The sequence below is a fragment of the Dipodomys merriami genome, unplaced genomic scaffold (assembly GCF_024711535.1).
Source record: "Dipodomys merriami isolate MVZ:Mamm:240054 unplaced genomic scaffold, mDipMer1.0.p SCAF_22, whole genome shotgun sequence".
Lineage (NCBI taxonomy): Eukaryota > Metazoa > Chordata > Mammalia > Rodentia > Heteromyidae > Dipodomys > Dipodomys merriami.
In genome coordinates this window covers 20,784,015-20,809,131 of record NW_027203604.1, presented here as the reverse complement: position 1 = coordinate 20,809,131, position 25,117 = coordinate 20,784,015, and the positions used below count along the sequence as shown (strand labels likewise).

Genomic DNA, 25,117 nt, shown 5'->3' with positions numbered 1-25,117 from the left:
CCATGGAAGGGCCCTAAACAGTATCTAAAATCTTTGTATACAATTATCACAACTTTGCTGGTTTTATATTTTTTTCAAAGCCTCGCTCTGATAATTTCCTTCTTCTCTGTCAAACTTTATTTCTTTATAACCTTGGTAATTTCAAGAGCCTTGGTGAGTAACTTCTGTATTGAGAATGTGTAGACTTTTCTCCAGATTACATATGGTCACATGGAGAGAGTGAGTAGGACTCACATGTTCATAGTCTATATTAGCTTCATCTGTTCTGGTGTTTGTCAAATAATCATCCTATACTCACACATATGTTCTGGAGGACCGTTAGCCGCCTTTTATTATTCTTGTGATTCAAATTTCAATGTGTTTCATAGAAGTTTTTCAAATGATGGCACTAAAAAGCAGAGTAAAACAAGCCAAAATTAGAGTATATTATTTTAAATTGGAGTATAAGAATTGTTATTCACAATTGCTGTATTTAATCTTACTGTATTTATTTCCAACCTAGGATTAAGAAACATCTTACCTATTACAACAGCAAAAGTGCCAATTGTGAAGTTTTTTCACTTGAGAAGTGGTCTGGAAGTGGATATCAGTTTGTATAACACATTGGTAAGAGTTTTGCATTGTTTTTGTTTGTATGGTCAAGATATGACCATATAGACTCCACTGGCATCGACTTTTCAGCTCCCTCCAAAGTGCTGAAATTATAGCTATGTATCACCATGCCAAAGTCTTCTTTAGGTTCCTCTTTGGGAAGATTAAGGGGAATGAATGTCATATATGAAGTCAAATCTTTAAGACAAGGTTTGTAAAAGAGAAAGGAAGAGAGGATTACACACAAATACACACACATATACACACACACATTTCTGATCACCTGTGTCTCATGTCTTATTCTAACTACTCTGGAGTCAGAACAGGAAGACTGTAGTTCCAGGCTAGCCCAGGGTATGGCAGTTCATAACTGTTATCCTAGCTACAGCAGAAAGCATAAATAGGAGGATCACAGTCCAGGCCCCACTTAGGCCAAAATCAATACTCTGTTTAACAAATAACTAGAGCAAAAAAGCTGGAAGTGTGACTCAAGTGGCAGAGTTCCTACCTAGCAAGTGAGAAGCCTTGAATACAAACCTCAATATGGTATATGTGTATGTATGTGTATTCATTTTGTTTTGTTTTTGCCAGTGCTGGGGCTTGAACTCAAGGACACTTACTTGCCTTGCTTACTCACAGTTAGCACTCTACCACTTGAGCCTCCAGCCCTGCTTTTTACTGGCTAATTAGCAATAGAATTTGTTCAACTTTTCTACTTAGGCTGGCTTCAAACCTACATCCTCTAGAGGTCAGCTTTCTGAGTGCTTAGGATTATAGGTGTGAGATATCAGCGCATATATATATATATGAAGTCAGCCCTCAACTGAAGGCTTTTTTTAAAAAGTTTTTTGAATAAAAGCATAATTTAAATGATATATGTAGTTTATTTCACTCAATGTTTCAACATTTATTTATGCATACTTGTTTGTGCTTGGTAATGTTCTGAGGCTGGGGATAAAAGTCAGTTAATATCAGTAGCCACTCTGACTACAGATATAGCTGTAGGGTACTTGATCAGTATGTGTGAAGCATTGAGTTACACTCCTTTAAACCATATATATATATATATATATATATATATATATATATATATATATATATATATATATAGTGTACGTGTGTATATATATATACACATATATATAGTGTATGTGTGTATATATATATAGTGTGTATATATATAATATTAAAACAATATTTAATTATGTTAGCACTCACATAAAATGATATAGCAAGCTATTTTGATTGTCATAAACTTTGCAATAACTTGAGAATAGGCTGTGTCATTGGATATACTTGTATACCTACAGGGCACTGCTCAATCCAGATGCTTCCACCTCTCTTGTTCTCACACTTGCTTTACTCATGTTCTTAGGGGATCGATCCCTGTTGCTCGTAAGAACCTTCTATTAAAATTATGCCATGGAGACATGGAAGAGAGGGAATCTTATGTCTACTTTAAAAAAAACAAATTGTTTATTTTAATTGCTCTTCCTCTAGATGTTCAGACCACAAATAGAGTTCATAAGGTCAGATATTACTACAGATAATTTTATTATCTAGCAAGTGAATAGAGCTTGTCCTTGGAAAGAAAAGGTTAAATTAAATCAAAATGTCTTTTGTTAGTTTCTTTTTTGTGCTAATATTGGGGTTTGAGCTCAGGGTCTGGGTATTATCCCTTAGCTTTTTTCACTTAAGGTTAGTGCTCTAACCCTTAAATAACATCTCCATTTCTGTCTTTTTGGTGGTTTGTTGTAAATTAAGAGTCTCAAGGACTTTCTTACTTGGTCTAGAACCAAGATCTTCAGATCTTAGCTTGCTGAGTAGCTAGCATTACAGGAGTGGAGCCACTGGCACATGGCTCTTAATGACTTTTTAAAATAATCACATTACAAACCTTTCCAGCGTAACTTTTTTTCATCTAATTTATAGCCTTATAGTACAATTTCCCTTTTTAACAGGCCCTTCATAACACACGGCTTTTATCTGCTTACTCAGCCATTGATCCCAGAGTGAAATATTTGTGCTATACCATGAAAGTATTTACAAAGGTGAGTGTGCTTTTTCTTTTGATTTATCAGGATGTTTCATTGCATCTTCACACCTTATTTACAACATAATTCTGTTTTCATAATGTACCATAGACATGTCGGTGCTTCCTAGGACTACTTGAGGAGTCCTTTCTAGAAGCCAAAATTCGGTTCCATGAAATTTTACAGGATAATTTGTATGTCTAATAGTCCACTATTTTGTTGGCTTTAGTATAGTTGGTTTGAATTGATTGATTTTGTCAAAATATTTTAACCATTGAAAATAAGAGTGTCTGTCACATTAGTTTCTCAAATAAGTTGCTTTACTTTTATGATAATTGGAGGACTACAAGATTAGCAAAATCCATAGGGAACTTTTCAGTTATTCTTTGTTTTCTTTTTCTAGATGTGCGATATTGGTGATGCATCTAGGGGTAGTTTATCATCATATGCATACACTCTTATGGTGCTGTATTTCCTCCAGCAGAGGAATCCACCAGTTATTCCTGTCCTTCAAGAGGTATTTTTTAAAGAAATTACATTTCTCTTCTATAAAGCAGGGTTATTTCTGAGCCTTCTCCTCTCTCCAAAATTTTGGAGTTATGTAGTTAAATGTTTAAATATTTTCCTAGAAGATTTTTATTCAATGCAATAAATTTTTAACCCTCAATAATAGTTCAAAATTTAATTTCAGATATACAAAGGTGAAAAGAAACCTGAAATATTTGTTGATGGCTGGAATATTTATTTTTTTGATCAAATAGATGAGCTGGTATGTATTTTAAAAGTAAAAATTTCCTATATTACTGTCTAAAAGTTACCTGCAGTATACTGTACAGGGTCAATAACAGTATTATTGTCTGTTATATTTATTTATATTATTTTAATTTTAAAAATTATCATTTACTGATGTTTCTTTTGTGAGCTGAGGATGTGGCTTGACAGCAGAGCACTTAGGTCTGGCAGGTGCCTAAAGCATGGGGCTCCATCCCTTACACTGAAAGTATTAGGTATTTCTTTTGAAATGGCAATATTTCTGTTAAGCCAAATGAGTTTTCAGGCAGTCTGTCCAGAATTTCTTTAACATTTTAATTCTGAATAGCTAAGTAACTTTATTCCAGAGGAACAAATATTTGCTGTATGGTTTTTGAATTATGGAGATTTAATGGGCCCATCATCACCAGGGCTCTTAGAATTTTCTTCTGGATTCTCCCACGTATATGTTACGATATTTTTCACTTAAAACTGACATTTTCCTATCTTCAAATAAAAGGGTAGAGATGAATAACTGATATAAATAGCAATTTAAAATATGAAAGTGATATATGCTTTTATTCTTACATATTTAAACTTCAGTTGATTAGAAATAAGTCCAAATCTTCTCACTAAGATACACATCAATAATTGTTTTTAGCAATTTTCTCTCAAGTGTGATATCTCTGTTTTCTTCTGTTTCCAGCCTAACTATTGGCCAGAATATGGAAAAAATACAGAATCTGTTGGGCAGCTGTGGCTGGGACTTCTTCGTTTCTATACAGAGGATTTTGATTTTAAAGAACATGTTATTAGCATCAGGAGAAAAAGTCTGCTTACTACTTTTAAGAAGCAGTGGACTTCAAAATACATTGTTATTGAAGGTACAAATAAAAACTTTCGGTAGAGTTTAGAGTTTGTAATGACTATATTTTTTTCTCCTAACAAAGCTCTTCCAGGGCAGCCATTGAGCCTCTGCTAGTGACCCTTCTCTGACTTTTTCATTTCCTGTCTAAATGTTTTATCTTTAAAAGGCTACTGCCTACTGTGGAGCCCTCACAGTTGGCAACATCTTTGTTCACCAAGACAAACCTTTTACTCCAATTGGACACATATTTACTGGAGAATAAATTAGCAGTAGCAATAAATCAGTTTTTATATAGATAATAGGACATTTTAGGCCATTCTACATGAGAGTTAAAGAGTGCCTTCAAGCTTCAAGGATGAGTTTTCAGATGGCCATGGGCTTCTTCACCCTGTAATCACAACTACTAGAAGGTTGAAGATCAGAGTTTTTAGTTCAGTCTTGAAAAGAAGTTTGCAAGACTATATTTCAGCCAGAGGCTGGATATATGGGTGTGTGCCTGTCATCTTCAGCAACATGGGAAAATATAAGTAGGAAAATTGCAGCTTAGGTCATCCCAGGCAGAAAGTACAATCCTCCTCACAAATAACCATAGAAAATAAAGGCTGGAGTATAACTCAAGTAGTAGATTGCCTGCCTAGTACCCAGCCCCGACATGAATGAATTTTCAGGCTCAATGTTTTATATTAATGCAGCATTTACCTTTAAATGATTACATATAAATATTGACTTTTTTTCCGAAAGTTCAATAAACTGAACATTGTTATTTTTTCCTGTGTTGGGGATTGAATCCAGGGCCCTATGTCTACTTAACAGAAGCTACATGCTCAGCTTTGGTCCTTGTTTCTGGAACAAACAATAGCATTTTCACACTGTCTTCCAGTGTCTTTGCATCATATTTATGAAGTTAGGATATCATTTATAAATTCATTGTTAAAACTCTTAACAACCTGCTCCCATGCCCTGGTTTAGGCATGGGAAATAAAGACATAGTAACAGCTTCTGCCTTCCAGACTTTAGCAGTCTGTGAACAGACTGAATGGGATTGCCATTCTAAGAGATGGAGATGGATTAGGCACTGTGGGATCCCATTGGGTAGGGAACTGGGCGGGGGGGGGGGGGGGGGGGGGAAGCATTTGCATGGGCAGGGAAGAGTGAATCCTGGAAGGTAAGTTGAGTAGGTAAGAAGCTGAGTTAGTTTTATCATTGCTTTGACAAAGTACCTGAGAAAACTGACTGAAAGAGAGAAAAGGATTTATTTGGCCTCAGGGTTTCATAAGTTTCAGCTCATCACGTTAGGGAGGATATGAGGACTAGAGTAGTTTATACCTTGGTGGAAAGAAAGCAAAAGAAAGAGCTAACACCTGTATTGTCGGTATTTTTTTTTTTTTTTTGGTCAGTTGTGGGGCTTGAACTCTGGGCCTGGGAGCTGTCCCTCAGCTCTTCAGCTCAAAGCAAGCAAGCAAGCACCCTACTGCTTGAACTACAGTTCCACTTCCAGTTTTCTGGTAGTTTATCTCTAATAGAGCCACTTATTTCTAGTCCTAAGGCTTTTTCTTTTTGTACTGAATTCAAGGATCCATTTGAGTCATGATTGTTTTGAATTTGTGGGATTTTTTCATTGTAATAAGACAAAATTGAGCTTACATACTTTAAAAATGAACAGTGAAATTGCTAAGGAAATACTTTATTGATCTAATAGGATTTATTTTGTTTTTTTAAATATATACATAACACCTAGATGATACATGTTACTCTAAGCTATGTTGACATAATTTTTTTCTACCTGTTAGTATTGTTAAAATACAGAGTTGTGGCAAAATATGGAGTTGTAAACATTTGTAAAACGAAGTCTATAATACCCTTAGCTATAGGTAGGGTTTAACCTTTTAGAAGCTGTATGTCATTGAGGGTATTTTGGCATATTATAATTCCAACATTCCAGAGCAGCTATGCTACATTGTAAGAATTTTTTCCTTTAAAAAAAAAAAAAGTCAAGTGGCGCTGTGGCTCAAGTGGTAGAGCGGTAGAGTGCTCGCCTTGAGCTGAAGAGCGGAGGGACAGCGCCCAGGCCCAGAGTTCAAGCCCCATGACTGACCAAAAAAACTCAAAATAATGCAGAAGTTTGTTTTTATTCCTTTATTGCTGTAAACTGTTGTGGTCTTCCAGTTGTCTCAATGTTTTATAGAAACTCTGTTGCTTTTCCTTTTATTTTTATATTCATATTAAATTATCAGATGAGCAATTATTAGTAAGTTAACTAGAAATACTTCATTCGTGATTATATAACCAGCTATTCTGGAGTTTAGAAATTTTATTGATAGTAGTCCTAGTGTTTTAAATGTATGACTAATGTTGAAGAATATATCTTCTGCACTAAATAAAATACCAAAAATACCTACACACACATATGAAAATGAACTAAAGAGCCAGGCACTGGTGGCTGATCTCTGTAATCATAGCTACTCAGGAGGCTAACATCTGAGGATTGTGGTTTGAAGCCACCCAGGCAGAAAAGTCTCCCAGTTAACCAACAAAAAGCCAGAAGTAAAGATGTGGCTCAGGTGGTAGAAAGCTTGCCTTGAGCAAAAATGCTTAGCAACAGTGATCAAGCCTTGAGTTCAAGCCCCAGGTGTGTGCTTACACATCCCCATACACATACCAAAAAAAAAAAGAAGAAGAAGAAGAATGCAAATAATCACTTTTAGTGATTTATTTAGTGATACATTGTTGTACATGTTTTTGTGACTTCTACATATACCCCAAAGTGGCATTCATCAGGAATTATCAGGTTAATGTCTCTTCCCTACACAGTATTTCTTCCACAGTTAGCTAACGTATAAAACTGTAAAATATTGTGCTCGCTTCGGCAGCACATATACTAAAATTGGAACAATACAGAGAAGATTAGCATGGCCCCTGCACAAGGATGATACGCAAATTCGTGAAGCGTTCCATATTTTTTAACTACTTGTAGAAAACTAAAGCTAGATCCTTATATATCACCCTGCACCAGAATCAACCCCAAATGGATCAAAGACCTCAGAGTCAAAGCAGACACTCTGAAAACATTACAGGATGGAATAGGAGAAACCCTAGGTCTCCTTGGCACAGGCCAAAATTTTCTTAATACAGACCCAAAAACAAAACAAATCAAAGAAAGGTTGGACAAATGGGATTGCATGAAATTGCAGAGCTTCTGCATGGCAAAGGACATAGTTAGCAAGATCAATAGAAAGCCCACAGATTGGGAGATCTTCACTAGCCATACAACAGACAAGGATCTCATATCTAAAATATACCTGGAACTCAAAAAATTAAATCCCCCAACAACAAATCTTCAAAGAAACAACTGCCCAATAAATAAGTGGGCTAAAGATTTAAAGAGAAACTTCTCTAAAGAGGAAAGAAGGATGGCCAATAGACACATGAAGAAATGCTCAACCTCTGTAGCCATAAAAGAAATGCAAATCGAAACAACATTGAGATACCACCTCACCCCAGTTAGAATGGCAAAAATCAAGAACTCTAATAACAACAGATGCTGGAGGGGATGTGGAGAGAAGGGAACCTTACTGCATTGTTGGTGGGAGTGTAAACTTTGGAAAGTAGTATGGAGGTTCCTCCAAAGACTCCACATAGAGCTCCCCTATGACCCAGCAATCCCACTTTGGGGCATTTACCCAAATGTTCACAAACAAGACTAAAGCTACCAGCACGGCTATGTTTATTGCAGCCTTATTTACCATAGCTAAGATATGGAACCAACCCAGATGCCCCCTCAGTAAATGAATGGATCAAGAAAATGTGGTATATATACACAATGGAATTCTATGCCTCCATCAGAAAGAATGACATTGCCCCATTTGTTAGGAAATGGAAAGACTTGGAAAAAAATACATATTAAGTGAAGTAAGCCAGGCCCAAAGAAACATAGGTCCCATGGTTTCCCTTATTTGCAATAACTAGCATATGTCTGAGTCAAGCAGAAAAGGTCAGATAAGTTGGTGTTAGGGAAATGAACTGATTGTTTCTAACACATTTATAAGATTATTTCTTTGTTGCTTTGTATAACTCCTGCTTTCACTGTATTTGATGTTGTTATAATTTGTGGAGGGGAAGGGAAAAAACAAATTGTTTAAATAGGGATACAGATGGACCCATTGCAACAATGAGACGTACAAGTCGTATGTCGAAAACGAACTTTACAAACTTTGGGGGGGGGGAGGAGGGCTGTGGGGTGCGGGAGGGGGGGGAGGATGGGATGGGAAGGGGAAACAAAGGAGGAGGCTATAATGCTTGATAAGAAATGTACTCATTATCTTGCCCATGTAATTGTAATCCCTCTGTACAGTATTTTCACAATAAAAAAACTATAAAATACTGTATAACTACAAAGCAGTAGTGTCTTGTCTGATTAATAATTTGGGAAAACATTTAACTTTTTTTTTTTTGTCAGTCGTGGGGCTTGAACTCTGGGCCTGGGCGTTGTCCCTTAGCTCTTCAGCTCAAGGCGAGCGCTCTACCACTTGAGCTACAGCGCCACTTCCGGTTTTCTGGTGGTTTTATTGGAGATAGGAGTCTCACGGTCTCTCCTGCCCGGGCTGGCTTTGAACCGTGATCCTCAGATCTCAGCCTCCTGAGTAGCTAGGATTACAGGCGTGAGCCACCAGCGCCCGGCAACATTTAACTTTTTATACCTAAGATTATCTGTTTCTTAGCTGTTTTACAGATTTTAAGCTAAACTAAAAGAGTTCTTTAATATTTTTACTTATTATAAAGTAGGTAAACAGTGGCATTTCCTCTTGATTTTTGCTTTTACTCTTTAATTTTCTTAGATCCCTTTGATTTGAATCATAATCTTGGAGCTGGATTATCAAGGAAAAGTAAGTTACTTTGCTTATAAATTTTAATGTATTCTTTTTTCTTTCTAGACCATTTAATATGTTCCTATTTTTTTTTCTTCCTAGTGACAAATTTTATAATGAAAGCTTTTATCAATGGTAGAAGAGTATTTGGAATTCCAGTCAAAGGATTTCCAAAGGACTACCCTTCAAAAATGGTAAGCATTTATTAGAAGTGCCCCAAATAGGCGCTAGGAAGGTGGCTCAGTGGTAGAGTGCTTGCCTTGCATGCATGAGTCCCTGGGTTCGATTCTTCAATACCACATAAGCAGAAAAAGCCAGAAGTGGTGCTGTGGCTCAAGTGGTAGAGCACTAACTAGCTTTGAGCTGAAGAGCTGAGGGACAGTGCCCAGGCCCAGAATCCAGGTCCCAGGACCAACCAAAAAAAAAAAAAAGTGCCCCAAATGATTTTTAAAAGGCTGAAATCCTGGTGAATCTGCCCATAATAAAGCTGACTAGGTTACTAGTTTTTAGGTTTTAGAGATAGGGTCTCACTGTGTAGCTCATGCTTGCTTCAAATTCACAATTCTCCTGTTTCAGACTCTTAGGTGTGGGTATTATAGCCATGTGCCCTATACCTAGTCTCTAAAGACCATTTTAGAAAATGCCCCTGTTAGAATTTATTCATGAGGATGGGGAGAAATAGCAAGAGGAGGAGTTTGTGTGGGAAATTAGTAGTTTTTCTTCTGTTTTTCTTCCTTGGTAGCACAAGGTCAAAAAATCCATATTCCTACTCTTAACCCCTGAGGTAACTTTTCAATAGAGAAGACAGATTTATGTTTACTAAGTTCTTAGTGTTCCTGTTGATAACTTCATGGATGGCACTACTGTTCCACCATTCTGCTCCATACCAGCCTCATCTAACCACAAGTGTGTGCAAATCTCAGATACAGAGTTTGTATGTTACTTTTATAGAATAATAAATTCCCTTGATGAGACTAGAAGAATATCTATGTTGCCTATACTGTGAACTGTCCACTTTCATATATCTGACACCTGAGCTCCTAAAGAAACTCATTGAAAACAAAATTATGTCTTAAAAAGTTATTTTAGTGAGAAAAAAATAGAGACTTTGCTATTTTATTCATAATAAAGTTACTTTTTCTTAGTTACTTTTAATTTAGTTAGTAAAGACTTTTGTGTGTTATTTGGCTGTATTAGGGTTTGAACTCAAGACTTTATGCTTGCCCATTAGATGCTCTGTTACTTGAGCCATGTCTCCTATTTCTTTTTCTTATAGTCATTTCATAGTCACAAGTTTTTGTCCCAACTGATCTAAGACTGATTTTTTTCAACCCATGTAATGTGTAACTGACCTAAGACATGATACCCTAGCTGACTTAAGACATGTGATACCCATGTAATAGAGATCACAAACATGGGCTGTTATACTCAACTTTTTTAGGATAGGATCTCTTTGAATTTTTGCCCAGACTTCCTACAAACTTCTGTCCCGAAGATGTCTGTCTCTCACTTGGATGTCCCAGCCAGTCCAACCTAAGGAAGACTTTTCATTAGTACTATTTTCAGTTGACAATCATAATTATATATATATATCGATGAGATACTGTTGAAGTTTTATTTACGCACACATATATATAACATATGCACATATATAACGTGTATATATATGGAATGATTAAATAAAACTGATGAATGTACTTTCAGCGCATTTATATATCAATTTTTGTAGAAACATTACTTCCTTAGTTATTTTGAAATATATAATGCATTATTATTGTCAGTAGTTATCTTGCTGTGCAATGGATAGCAGTATTGGTTCATTCCAACCAATAGCTTCCCATTTGCTTCCCTAGTAAAGACTTTTTTGATGAATTTTAACTGAATGGCTATATAGTTACATTAAGCATTTCCCTATATCCGTATGCCTAGTTTATGCTAGATACCTAGTCTTCTATACTAGGGCTGAGTAACTAGTTCAGTTTGCCTGATTGTAGATAAGAGTGTGAGCCCAAAATTCTGCACTCCCAACGAGCTGCCAGGTAATGTTGGTGCTCATGGTCCCTCCTAACTCTTCAGTTTTAGTAGCAAAGAGGTTAGCAGCCTGATTACTGTTTTTCTTTTCAGAGGCCTCAGCAAAACAAATTATTTTCCTTACTGTAAAATTTGCACAGTGAACATTTTGTTTCTCATTTCATTAGGTCTTAGCCTTTTGGTTTTATGAGGCCTTTGTACCTTTTTCAAGTGTGGTTACGCCTTTAGAGTTAGGGTTGCACAGTACTCTGTCTAGCTGAGTGAAATAAACAAAAATACATTTAGGGAAATCTGTCCTTAATATTTTTAATGGTTTGGATTTCAATAATAAACCATCTAAACATTTCTAAAGAATACTCATGATAAGGTTGAGATGGGGGATGTATTGGGATCTAAAGTCACTCTTAAGTGTCTAGATTTTTTTCTATGTGCTTTGAACCTGACATTAATAGTTCAGGCTTCTACATATTTATGTTTTTCTCTAGGAGTACTTTTTTGATCCAGATGTACTAACTGAAGGAGAACTGGCCCCAAATGATAGATGTTGCCGAATTTGTGGAAAAATTGGACACTTTATGAAGGACTGTCCCATGAGGAGAAAGTAAGCACATGTTTCAAAAACACATCTTCCTTCCAGTCTCTCCCCCCCATCCCCCCCACTGTGTGCCAGACCAGGGCTTTGGCACTGCCCTTGACTCTACCACTGGAGCCACAGAAACACTGCTGGCCAGTTAGTGGTTAATTGGAGATATGGACTTTCCTTCTGCTCGGGCTTTGACATGCAATCTACAAATCTCAGCCTTCTGAATAGCTAGTATTACAGATGTGAGCCATTGGTGCCTGGCAATGATTTTTTGTTTTCATTGTCTTTTTTTTATTTCTTTTTGTATGCCGTGGGGTATGAACTCGGCGCTGTCCCTCAGCTCTTTAGCTCAAGGCTAGCATTCTACCACTTGAGCCACAGTGCCACTTCTGGTTATGGTTTATTGGAGATAAGAGTCTCACGGACTTTCCTGCCTGGCCTGGCTTTGAACCACGATCCTCAGATCTCAGCCTCCTGAGTAGCTAGGATTACAGGCATGAGCCACCAGCACCTGGCTGTCCAATTTTTTGGGGGGGTACAGTCATGGGGTCTGAACTCGGCCTGGGAGCTATCCCTCAGCTCTTCAGCTCAAGGATAGTGCTCCACCACTTGAGCCACAGCACCACTTCCGGCTTTTTTTCTGCTTATGTGGTGCTGAGGAATCGAACCCAGGGCCTCATGCATGCGAGACAAGCACTCTACCACTGAGCCAACTTCCCAGCCTGTCCAATTTTTTTTAAACCACAAGATAATTTCATTTTCTCAACCACATTTATGCCACTGCACTTGGTTTTGTATTTGATTTCTTACATGTTATTGAAGTATGAATTAATATGTTTCTGTTTGAGAAATAGGACACATGAAAGAAGCCTTCTGTATACAGTGTTTTCTGTGTATTTTTCTTTGTTTCACACATAAATAACAATCTCCCAGCTTGTTCTACCAATAATCTTCTGGTCAACTTGGGAAGGTCACAATATGCATAAAAAGCTAAAATTGTCAAAAACAGATTTCCTTATTTTTAAAACAGGGTCTCTCTATGTTGTTAGTGGCTTCATACTGGGGTTTTCTGCTTTAACCTTCCTCGTAGCTGGGATAGAGGTGTACACCACTGTGCCTGAACATAAGCTGAGATTTTTTTTTTTTTTAATTAAAAAAGAAGCAGTGACCGTTTAAATATTTTTTGTATCTTATTAAATCTACTTCAGCTTATCTGAACAATAGCACTTGTGAAATCTTTTTTTTTTTTTTTTTTTTTTTTTTTTTTTTTGGTCGGTCATAGAGCTTGAACTCTGGGCCTGGGCACTGTTCCTCAGCTCTTCAGCTCAAGGCAACCGCTCTACCACTTAAGCCACAGCACCAGTTCCGATTTTCTGAGTGGTTTATTGGAGATAAGAGTCCCCAGCTGGCTTTGAACCACAATCCTCAGATCTCAGACTGAGTAGCTAGGATTACAGGCCTGAGCCACTGATGCCAGGCTTTGTGAAGTCTTTTAAGGTTATCTACTAAAAACTAAAATTTGCAAGATACATAGTTGGTTTGATTTTATAAAAATAATTCTACTGAGATTATGTCACAGAAGGAACTAATTCTCTTAAACGTATTCTGGACTTGAGCAATTTTTTCCTCAAAGCTAGCTGTCTACCACTTGAGCCACAGCCACTTCCAGCGGTTTTTTTGTTTTGTTTTGGCAGTTAATTGGAGATAAGAATCTCATAGACTTTCCTGCTGGGATTGGCTTCAAGCCACAATCCTCAGATCTTAGCCTCTTAAGTAGCTAGGATTACAGGCATGAACCACTGGTGCCTGGCAAAAAGTAAAACTTTACAGTGATACATGTCAGTACTCCACTGTATGCTCAAGTATAATGTAATCTTCAGAATCTGTTGTAGAATCTCAGAATTTCTCCAGCCCTTGGTGCTTCAGTAGTATTGCAAGGCTTCTCATTTACTGATGAAAACGCTTCTGGGTTAAATCATTATATATAAACCATATGCAATTTGACAGTTTATATAAATAAACCAACATAACAAAGTTCTTGAAATCTCAAGCGTGGTCTCTTGCCCTACAGTTGGACTTATCCCTCTTCAACAGCAAATAACACAGTGTATGGCAGAGGTTGAGAGAAAATTATTGTTATATCTCCTCTTCGTTCTTTTTTCTTGTTGGTGCTGGAGTTTAATCCCAAGTCCTTATACTTGCCATGCACTTTACCACTTGAGCCACACTTCTAGCCTTTTCAGACCCATTTTTAATGTAGTTCAACTGTAACAGAGAAAATAAGTTTGTATAAAATCCAGCAATTTCAGATAAAGTTAACATTTTGGGGTTTTTTGGTGTGCTTTTTGTTAATGAAAATGAAGTGATTGACACAAAGCCTTATGATCTGCTAAAGTACTCCCAGTGATTTTGTACGTAGAGATGGGTGGATCATGGTATAAGGCCATCTAGTTTGAAAAAGAAAGTAAAGGCAGTGAAGCCATGTTCTTTGGATTTTGACGGTATTTCTAGCTACTGGAGAGGCAGAAATTGTAAGGATCATGGTTTGAGGCCAGTTTGAGCAAAATGTTAATGAGACCCTCACCTTAGTTAATAAGCTGGAAATGGTGACATATATACTCCTTATCTGAGCTATATGGAAGATGGGAAGGTGTTGGTTTGGTTCTGACAGTCCCAGGTAAAACCACAAGGAACTGCCTAAAAAATAACTAAAGCAGAAGTGTCAAGTAGGCATGGTTCAAGTGAGAGTACTTGAGTCAGAAGTATGGAGTTGTAAGTTTGACACACACACACACAGAGTTGTAAGTTTGAAACATACACACACACACCATAAAAGAACTTAACCCAAAGACAAACTCCCTAGGTAATTGAAAACGTGTCTCATGAACAAGTTCAGCATGGTTCATGTTTATTTAGGAGGATCTCAAGTCATGGCTAGCCAAGGCAGAGACCCAAGTCTCCAGTAGCAAAAAGTAAAAAGGGCTGGAGTTGTAGGTCTCAAGTAAAAAGATGCTGAGTTCGGAAACCTTAAACTGCCAAATAATTCTTTTAAAATGCATGCATACATACATTCATACATTCATACATACATACATACAAACATACATATAACAAAACATGGCTTTAGCTGAAGATGATCAGGGTTATTATCTCATGTGCATAGTTAACAGTCTCCCAGGTCTGGTCATTTTGGTCATGACCCTGCTTTCTAATTTGCTGCTTACACAAGAATAGAAGAAGAAAGGAAACTGAGTCTCTCTATTCAGAGCAATAGAAGTTCATTTTTTTTAGTCAGTAAATAGTCAAGTGAGTTCCCCAGGGCCTCAACTATATCTAATGTAAAGTGACTGGGGTATGACTTATTGGAATTTGTACTCATTGGCCATTTATTGTAATATAGGACTCTTCATTTGCACAAGACTTAACTCTTTAAAAAAAAAAAAAAAAAAAAAAAAAAAACTTGGAAGTGGCGCTGTAGCTCAAGTGGTAGAGCGCTCGCCTTGAGCTGAAGAGCTGAGGGACAGCGCCCAGCCCAGAGTTCAAGCCCCACGACCGACCAAAAAAAAAAAAAAACTTTCAAAAAAGAAATACAGCCAGGCACAGGTAGCTCACACCTGTAATCCTAGCTACTCAGGAGGCTGAGATCTGAGGATTGTGGTTCAAAGCCAGCTCGGGCAGGAAACTCCATGAGACTCTTATCTCTAATAAACCACTCAGAAAACCAGAAATTGCTGTGGTTCAAGTGGTAGAGCATTTGCCTTGAGCTGAAAGCTGAGGGACAGCGCCCAAGCCTAGAGTTCAAGCTCCATGATCGACAAAGAAAAAAGAAATACATAATTTGAGCGTTTTGCTTTTTCCTGGTAGTGTTTGTCAGAGGCAAGGGAACGAGTTTTATTGTTTGATAGAGATATAGTGTGATTTCAGGTGGTACTTACGGGATTTTTTTTTGGACAATAATATTCTTAATTTAAAAACACACTGAAAATCAGATGGTATCAGGGATTGAGTTCTTTCTTAGTAGTGTTTTTAAATTCAAATAATAGTAATCATATTGAGTAAGGTAAAAATGATTTTAACATTTTAAGAAGATAAATCTCCCCTTGATCATTATTCCTTATGAATTTAAAGTTTCCTACCTTAGTTTCCACTGCATAGTAAGAAATGCCAATGTGCCAGAAAGACAGTTCCAGAAATCCTTACAAAGATGATTTGAGTTTCATTGCATCGGATCAAAAAAGAAATTTAACCAGAGCAATACTAATTGTGAAACTGTGTTTGTAGCACTAGAGTAACTTGGAAAATGAAAACAACAAAAACTACATCTTGAACTCCATAGGGACATTTGTTACTCCATATCCACAGATTCCATATCAATGGATTGAACCAACTGCAAATCAAAATTATTTTGAAAAGTAAATACTACCTGTATACTGAACAATGCAGACTTGTTTATATAGGTATTACCTACATTTCATAGTATTGTAGTTAATCTAGAATGTATCAGGTTATGGAAACATCATACTCTTTTTTTATATAAAGAACTTAATCATTTATTGATTTTGGTTTCCAAAAAGGGTTCTGGAACCAAGCCCCTATGGATATTGAGGGCTGACTGTAAATTCTTAATGGGGAAAACGTAGCATTTATTCCTTTATTTCCTTGTTTACTCTCTTTTCCTGGTTATCTCCACATGCTGGTGCTATCTTGATATTTTTTGTTTAAACTTTCCTTACTACAAGTATTATTACATCTTCTATAGAGTGAGACGACGACGTGATCAGGAAGATGCCCTAAACCAAAGACACCCTGACAACAAAGAAAAAAGAAGCAAAGAAGACAAAGAAATTCAAAACAAGTACACAGAAAGGGAGGTATCAACAAAAGAAGATAAACTGATGCAGTGCACAGCTCAGAAAGCCAAGCCTATGAGGGCAGCTGTTGACCTTGGGAGGGAGAAGATTGTCAGGCCATCAGTGGAAAAATGGAAGAGACAAGATGATAAAGACTTAAGAGAAAAACGTTGTTTTATTTGTGGAAGAGAAGGGCACATTAAAAAGGAATGCCCACAGTTTAAAGGCTCTTCAGGTAAGTGATGCTTATACTAAGATGTCAAGGGGAAAAAATTATTTTTAGAATTCTTTCCATTTTATTTATATATATATATATATATATACATACATACATACACACATATATTTGTATACACACACATGTATAATTTTTTTAAGAAATAAGTTGTGTTTTAAGAAAGCAAATTTTCACTGGGTACCAGTAGCACACTCCTAAGAAGCTGAGATCTTAGGATCAAGGTTCAGAGCCAACATGGATATTTCTACTTAACTAGCAAAAAAGCATAACTAGAGGCACAGACTGCCAGCCATTAGTGCACTAGTGACCTTTTTTATCTTCTTCAGGTCTTTTTTTTTCTTCTTCTTCTTCAGGTCTTAAATACATGTTCCTAAGATTTAGTCTTAATAAAGTAATGTGATGGGTTTTTCTAAGATATTAAGTGAAAGTTTGGTCATCCCCAGAATTTATAAAACAAGCTCAGGTTAGAGGTTTCCTGAGGCAGTAGCCAAAATTATCTCAAGACACCATACTGTATATAGGTTAGCCACACATTGTTTTTTTTATATGTCTTTAGGTACATGCATTGAAAAAGGAATAGAAGGAAATATGCTTCACTGTTAAGGTTATACTTGTAGAGGAGAATTATGGAGGATTTTATCTTCAGAGCTTACAAGTTAACATGGCCATCTTTAGGAGGAAACAAAAGTAGTAGTCATCCATTTACAATCATGCACGTATCTGTGATAGGTGTAATGGTATGCACTTATTTGGGAGGCTGATACAGGAAGAACATTTAAGCCCTAGAGTTTGAGACCAACCTGGGCAACATAATGAAATCTTCTCACATAAAAAACAGATCACCCATAAATCTTGCCCCTTTGAGTTGGTGGCTGAATTCATTGTGTGTCCATTTCCATGTATATACCTTATTTGTGGGGAGTGCTAGGAATTAAACTTACAATCTTTCCTTTGCTAGACAAGTTGCTGTCAGTTGAACTATGCTACCAGTCTGTTCACTTGTAGTTTATGTTTTAGTTAAGGCCTCAATAATGTATTTCCCAGGATGGCCTCTAGTAACAGTCCTCCCAAGTCTGTCTCCCAAGGGCTGGGATTACAGAAGTGTACCACCACATCCAGCTCTCTCCAGACTCTTAAAAATAAGTATACCTGGGGCTGGGAAGGTGGCTCAGTGGTAGAGTGCTTGCCTTGCATGCATGAGGCCCTGGGTTCAATTCCTCAGCACCACATAAGCAGAAAAAAGCCAGAAGTAGTGCTGTGGCTCAAGTGGTAGAGTGCTAGCCTTGAGCTGAAGAGCTGAGGGACAGCACCCAGGCCCAGAGTTCAAGCCCCATGACTGGCAAAAAATAATAATAATAATTTAAAAAAATAATAAGTATACCTTGAGCGTGTATAATAAATAATGATTTTAAAGCAATTTATATATACTCTCACTTTGCATTTCAGGGGAAACCTGTGCTAGTGGATAAAATTTGATTGTTTTTATTCTTAATTGTGTATGTTTATCTGCAGAATTAGAACAAGACTGCTTTATACTTTTAAAATACTTTAATACCTTTATAAACTAAAAAATAATATATATTTTTGAGTTGGTTACGGGGCTTGAATTCAGAACTCAGGGCCTGGGCAGTATTCCTATGCAATTTTTGCTCAAGGCTTGTGCTCTACCGTTTTGAGTCACAGTTCTACTTCTGATTTTTGAGTATTTTAATTGGAGATAAGAGTTTCACAAGGACTTTTCAGCCTGGGCTAGCTTCACACCACAGTCCTCAAATCTCAACCTAGGATTAGAGGTGTGAGCCACTGGTGCCAGGCCACTAATAGTAAATTTTTTTAATATGCTAACTATATTGCAGTTCACCTATTGCAGCTTCACTGTATCATGCTTTTGTTTTTTTTAACAATATGTAAATAGTGATCCCTCACCTATTGTGGGAGTTACATTCCAGAGGACCCCCAATCCCCTGCCCCACAATAGGTGAAAATCCACAACATCTCAATAAGTGAACCATGATATAGCAAGGGACAACTATGTAACACTGCTACTTCACAGATTTTCACTACGGCAGGGTTCTCCGGAAGGTACTCCCACAGCAGGTGAGGGATCACTGTACTGCTCTTCCACTTTATTCTATCATATTCAGTAATACAGTGTATCTTAAATTTTAAGACAGAGTTTCAGATCTCCTATATTTATTTTTTAAAGGGTTTTATGAAGGTGATTATTTAAAATTTTTTGTACTGTTTCTGTTACTTCTTTTTTCTTTCTTTTTTCCCCCTTGGTTTATTCCCTGATGTCACTGTTTATTATTTCTGTACCGTTTGTCTTATATATGTTTATTAATTTGGAGAGGAGAAGGAGAATCAGAAATGATGGAACAAAGGGTGAACCAATTCATCACTGACACTCACTAGACACTATGTTGGAAATGATCCTTACAACTTGAGGCGGTAGGGAGCCAGGAGAGGAAAAGTGGAAGAAAATCTTTCTGTTGAAAGAGAAATATGCTCATTACCTGATTTATGTAACTAGCCCCTCTGTATATCACTTTACAATAAAATTTAAGTTAGAAAAAATACAAAACTAAATATTTTTCAAAGTTCTGAGGGAAAATTCAATTATAAAATAACGTTTATTCTGGGGAGTTCAAGTAAAGGATGTCAGAATTTTATGAATGTTATTTGTCTAAGATATTTTATTAAATAAATACTACTGGATTAAAAAAATTATTTAGACCATTAGTTTTTAAATCGAGCTGAAATGAGTATGAATGGTATAGCTTTGATTACCTCAAATAGGCTAAATTATTGCCCATCCATAAGGAATTCAAAACTTTGCTCACACTAAAATAAATTCTTTTCTTTTGTAAGAGGAAAACATAAGGAAATTAAAATAATGAAGCATTAACATTCACTGAACATTTATTACGTATCAAGCACTATTTTTACTCCAGTAAATGTATAATGTCATTTAATAGGCCCATTAAATCTAGTGGTGTTAATATTCTCAGTTTATAAGAGAGGAAAATAAACAGTTTTAGATAAGATTTTAGATAATTTTACCAAAATTAGTTTTTGTAGCCTACAGTTTATCAGAAGTTGAGATCTGTAAAATAAGAGGTAGTCATCGATCCAAGTATTCCTCAGTAAACCAAACAGTGAGGTTTCTTCAACTTTGATGTATTTCTTCTTTGTAGGAGCAAGTTTTAAGGTGTTTATGAATGCAGGGCAATTATTCTCAGCCTAACTAGGCACAGAAATGAAATGGACCATCCTGGAAGCAGAAGGATTAACAAACCTGAGGGAAAGCCCTCAGCTAGAAACCTTGTTTCTTCCATATTGTAATAATAAACAGTCATCATGTCATAAAAGTGAGACAAGAAGAGAGAAGAGAGTTCCCTTTGACAGCAGTGAAAAATATCCAGCTTCTTCCTGTTCAAACGTTTATGGCATTCCTCCTCATTTTTTCAAATGTGTTATTTCATCCACACAGTATACTGAGTGGGGGTTCTGTCACATCTCCAGAAAATCTGAGAAAGTTTGAAGACAAAGCCATTCTTTCTTTTTAAAGTAGAAACAAAAAGTGCTGCTTTCTTTCTTAGGTGTGTCTAAGTCAGATTGTGTGTTTGGATCCCCTTCGTCTACCCCTTTGACATCACCTGGTACATTTGGTCAGGTAAACAAAGCTTAAAAATTAAGAAGGTAGTCTGTCTGTTCTGATTATTCAACCAGCATTACTAGAATGCTCCTTCCTTCTAACTCTCACTTGTCCCTCCTGCAGTGCCTTGGATTGTACTATGTGGTGAGGCTTCCTGGGCCTTGGTGTCTTTCCAACTAATTGAAAATCTTGCTGCTCATGTGCCTTATTTCACCTCTCTTTGGTTTCCATTTTGAGGCTGTTTCCAATGAATGCTCTTTCTTTTGATTTTGTAAACTAGTCTTGTTTCATTTTTTAGGTAGTGCTTTTACATGAAGACAAAAAGAAACAAAAAACATCTATATTTTTGAGTCCCCAGTCAGGTATGTGGTTTTTAAAAACAATGAGAACCAAAACCAAATATGTGTTACTCTATTTCTGCAAAATTTACCACATGCCTTTGAGACTTTTTCTTTGACAAACCATTTAAACAGAAATGGGACATCTGGAGACCTTTTAAAATAACAATCCCCTACTCCATCTTCATTTCCTAAGTCTGACTCTTCAGTACATAAGCCCAGGCCTATGCTGTTTTCAGATGTCCCACGTGATCCTGAGTAAGAACTGTATCCTTAACTCTGTGTATATCTGTCCTATACTTTTGGTTTTTGCTTTGAAATTTCTGCTGTCTTGCAAGCAATGTGCTTGCCTGGAGATTGTTTGCCATGCTCTAAAGTAAGGAAAGAGTCTGAACTCCTCCATTCTTTACCTCTCAGCTATTTCATGTATTAATCTTTCACTGTATATATTGATCGCCCCTCCCCTTTTTTACTAGCCTCAGCACTGGATAAATTGCAGTGAATTGGCAAAGCCCCTTCTCATTTATTATTTTTATTATACAATAAAGATAAATCATAAACAAGTATTAAAAAGGAGCAGTCATGTGGCAGAAGATGACTAAAACAATAGAAAGCAAGGATTGGGAAGGAGAAGCAAACAATCAAAAGAAACAGATAGACCAAGAGGAAATAGGAGTTAGACCATTATGTGCAGACTTAAAAACCGTTCTTGTTCCCCCACATTACTAAGGCCCTATGGCAAGAATGTTGTGAGATGGGGAGGGAGAGTTAGGAGTCTATATCAGAGAGTGAATGGATCTGGATTCTGAAGCTTCTTTAGCAGTTGAGGGATTGGAATATTTTTCTCTAAATGAGATAAAAAGCTGAGCACATTGAGCCTAGGAGTGATAAGTGACATCTGTTTTAAAAGATAAGCTATGGCTGCTGTATGAAGACTAGGGTGGAGATTAAGAAACTATAAGAGACTGAGGTAGTGAGAATTGGTAATATTAGGTTCTGTGTATTCTGAAGGTAGCACCAACAAGATCTGCTCATGAATTGGGTTAAAGTATGAGATGAAATGAGTTGGATGACACTATGATATTTGAAAGAACAAAGGTCTGTGTTAGTGAGGAAGACAGAAGATTTGTGGGAAGAATTTGAAGTCAGTTTTACAATCACAGGTTTAAGATAGCTGTGAGTTACCCACTAGGGATGTTGAATATTTTTCTAGCCCATGGATTCATGTTATTGCACCTTGGGAGACTCAGAATGCTCCAGGGCTCTTATCTCTGCTTTATCTCTACTTTGAATTTCTTCAGATTTAGATTTGTCAATACCAAGCTTAATTTTCTCAAGTATATGTCATGATCTAAATGGAATTAGGCATTTAAAATATGGTGTTCTTTTGTTTTAATGACTAAGGAAATATTAAAATAACATAGAATTTCTTTGCAGTTCAAAATTGAAAGACATGAGGGTTGAGATTGGTATGTAGGTCAGACTCAAAAGGAAAATGATGTACATGAAAGATAAGAAAGGAGTAATTGAAGTCTTAACCCTAACCCCAATCCTAATTGGTTCCCTCACCTTAAAACATCAGGGCAAGTATTTGTTAGGAATGTTTTTAATAGTTCTCAGTGGGCTACATAAAGTTAATAAGAGTTCTGCTGAGTGACCCCCCAGATCCAGGATCCTTTAGGTGGTAGAGCCCACCTAGAGGAAGGTTGATTGATTAGAAGAAATGGAAGCTAAATCACAATCCAGTAAACTGTAGGAGTGACTTTACCAGAGGAAAGGAAACAGATATCACTAGTGAAAGATTTTTTCCCATAGATCCTCTGAGACTTTGAAAATCAAAAGAGATACCAAAAAACAATGTTTTTACATATTTGGCCCTGAGCAAATATTGCCAAATATTTTCATTGGATAGCACATAAAGGGATCAGTGTTTAAGAACATCAGTGCTGCTGGGCGCTGGTGGCTCACGCCTGTAATCCTAGCTACTCAGGAGGCTGAGATATGAGGATCGCGGTTCAAAGCCAGCCTGGGCAGGAGAGACCATGAGACTCCTACCTCCAATAAACCACCAGAAAACCGGAAGTGGCACTGTAGCTCAAGTGGTAGAGCGCTCGCTTTGAGCTAAAGAGCTGAGGGACAGCGTCCAGGCCCAGAGTTCAAGCCCCATGGCCGACAAAAAAAAAAAAAAAAGAACATCAGTGCTATAATCACATTATAGGAGTGTGAGTTCTGGCTTTGGGATGTTGAGAAACCTCTTTACCAGGCACCTGTCTTCATTTCATTTCCTCAACTATAAAAAGAGGGTAATACGTAACAGGTATGAATGTTAGAAAATTTATGAAAGGCACTTGGAACAGTACTTCAAAGATAAGCACCAAGGGCTGGGAAGGTGACTCAGCGGTAAAGCGCTTGCTTTGCATGCCAGAGGCCCTGGGTTCCATTCCTCAGCACCACATAAGCAAAAAGAAAAAAGCCGGAAGTGGCGCTGTGGCTCAAGTGGTAGAGCGCTAGCCTTGAGCCTTGAGCTGAGGGACAGCGCTCAGGCCCAGAGTTCAGGCCCCACGACCGAACTCAAAAAAAAAAAAAAAAAAAAAAAAGGCTCAAGCTGGGCGCCAGTGGCTCACGCCTGTAATCCTAGCTACTCAGGAGGCTGAGATCTGAGGATCATGGTTCAAAGCCAGCCAGGGCAGGAAAGTCCATGAGACTCTTATCTCCAATAAACCACGAGAAAACCAGAAGTGGCTCTGTGTCTCAAGTGGTAGTGAGCTTGCCTTGAGCTGAAGAGCTGAGGGACAGCTCCCAGGCTGAGTTCAAGCCCCACTACAGACAAAAAAAAAGGCTCACGGGGGCAGTGATTGCACTTAACATTATTTCTGAGTATTGTCAAATCTGTAAGGTACCAGCATTGGTCTTGAAAGTAGAACTCTACCATAAAGCATCACTAATTTACTACAGGCAAAAACTGATTATAATATATGCTATTTTATACCAAAACAAAACATTTGTAATTGGCAAAATTTTACCCTTTGCAATAAATTAATCTCCTCAAGTATGTGGTAGATTAGAATACATTAATTATACTCAAGGAAGAGTTTATTGTGACATTTCCAAACATGTATATAATATATCCCAATCAAATTCAAACTCTCTTATTTCTTTTCCTCATTTCTCCTCTCCCTTCTTAAAACAATTTCTACTGGTTTGTTGTATTTTTGTACATTCAAATAAACTACTTCCATCTTACTCATCCTTCTGCATCAGTTTCATTAGTCCTACCCCTTTCCTTTAGTATTTACTCCCATAACAGCCTGTTTTACTTTCCTGTCATTCTTTATTTTCTTTAGTGGGTATCAATTGCACCAAAGGGTTTAACTATGGTATTTCATAGTGTATATATTGTATTTTAAAAAGAATAGCAGTCTCTACTGCTTTCTTTATCTCTCCCCGTAACCTCCTATTGACCAGTAGCTTTCTTTGAGATACTTAATGCCATCTTCATGCATAGTTGCATATTTCTTTTGCTCTCTCCCCTGAATCCCTCAGAACACTCAGAAGCATGTTCTCTGTGTGTATATGTATATGTTATATACATGTGTAAATACATATGCTAGATTTTATGGCATGTTATTAAATATAATATTCTACAACCTTTTTCATTTCTAATTACCAAAAATTTTAAGTTTGTATGTATGTTTTACTATAAATTATTTTTACAGTATTCTGCCATCAGAATACAAGGTATTTTATATTTCCACTAACCAATACATGAGCATTTAAGTTTTGTCTGGTTATTTTCTGTTATAAGGCCTCTTCTTGTACTGAAGGGAGAGACTCCTCTTGTACTGAACACATGTGAGATTTTATTGGTGATAACATGTGGACATGTGGGTAAGATACTATCAAATTACCCTGTTACTGGCCTGCACAATTGTAGCTCTCACCAGCATTTATGTGAGTTATTGCCATATATCCTTAGAACTTCTTACCTTTAAAATTTTTTAATTTTCACAAATCCAATGACTGGAAATATTTTGGTGTTGCTCTCATTCGCTTTTTCTTAACTCTGGTAATGCTAAGTACATTTTACATACATTCATGCCATTTTTCCTCTCTCCTATATTGTTTATGTTTTTCTTAATTATCTGTTGATTAGGAGTCCTTTAGTTATGTGCTTAGGAAATAATTATCACAATTTTATAGATAATTACTACTGCTTACATTTTGAATTTTTATACTTAACATTTAACCAGAAAATTACTTGAAAATAAGTAAGGTATGGTATGGTTTGAAGAAAGAACTTTCTCCCCATCAC

General features: G+C 36.9%; 1 protein-coding gene and 1 non-coding gene across 9 annotated transcripts in view; both read left to right on the top strand.

The window, feature by feature from the left end:
* Tut7 (terminal uridylyl transferase 7) overlaps positions 1-25,117 on the top strand; it is a 79,563-nt gene that overhangs the window by 52,481 nt on the left and 1,965 nt on the right. For 4 of the 8 annotated variants that reach the window (XM_070033680.1, XM_070033683.1, XM_070033681.1 and 1 more), the window contains exons 18-28: positions 503-606; positions 2,553-2,642; positions 3,028-3,141; positions 3,316-3,393; positions 4,081-4,258; positions 9,078-9,125; positions 9,210-9,301; positions 11,624-11,739; positions 16,481-16,806; positions 20,412-20,485; positions 20,766-20,829. In XM_070033680.1, coding sequence (XP_069889781.1) covers positions 503-606; positions 2,553-2,642; positions 3,028-3,141; positions 3,316-3,393; positions 4,081-4,258; positions 9,078-9,125; positions 9,210-9,301; positions 11,624-11,739; positions 16,481-16,806; positions 20,412-20,485; positions 20,766-20,829 — 1,284 coding nt within the window. Of the gene's footprint in view, positions 1-502; positions 607-2,552; positions 2,643-3,027; positions 3,142-3,315; positions 3,394-4,080; positions 4,259-9,077; positions 9,126-9,209; positions 9,302-11,623; positions 11,740-16,480; positions 16,807-20,411; positions 20,486-20,765; positions 20,830-24,610; positions 24,694-25,117 lie in introns of all 8 variants that reach the window. The other 4 variants (XR_011374287.1, XM_070033686.1, XM_070033684.1 and 1 more) reach the window with 4 other exon arrangements.
* Positions 7,097-7,203, top strand: LOC138834971 (U6 spliceosomal RNA). The gene has a single exon (XR_011374316.1). It is a non-coding gene; the product is annotated as a U6 spliceosomal RNA (small nuclear RNA).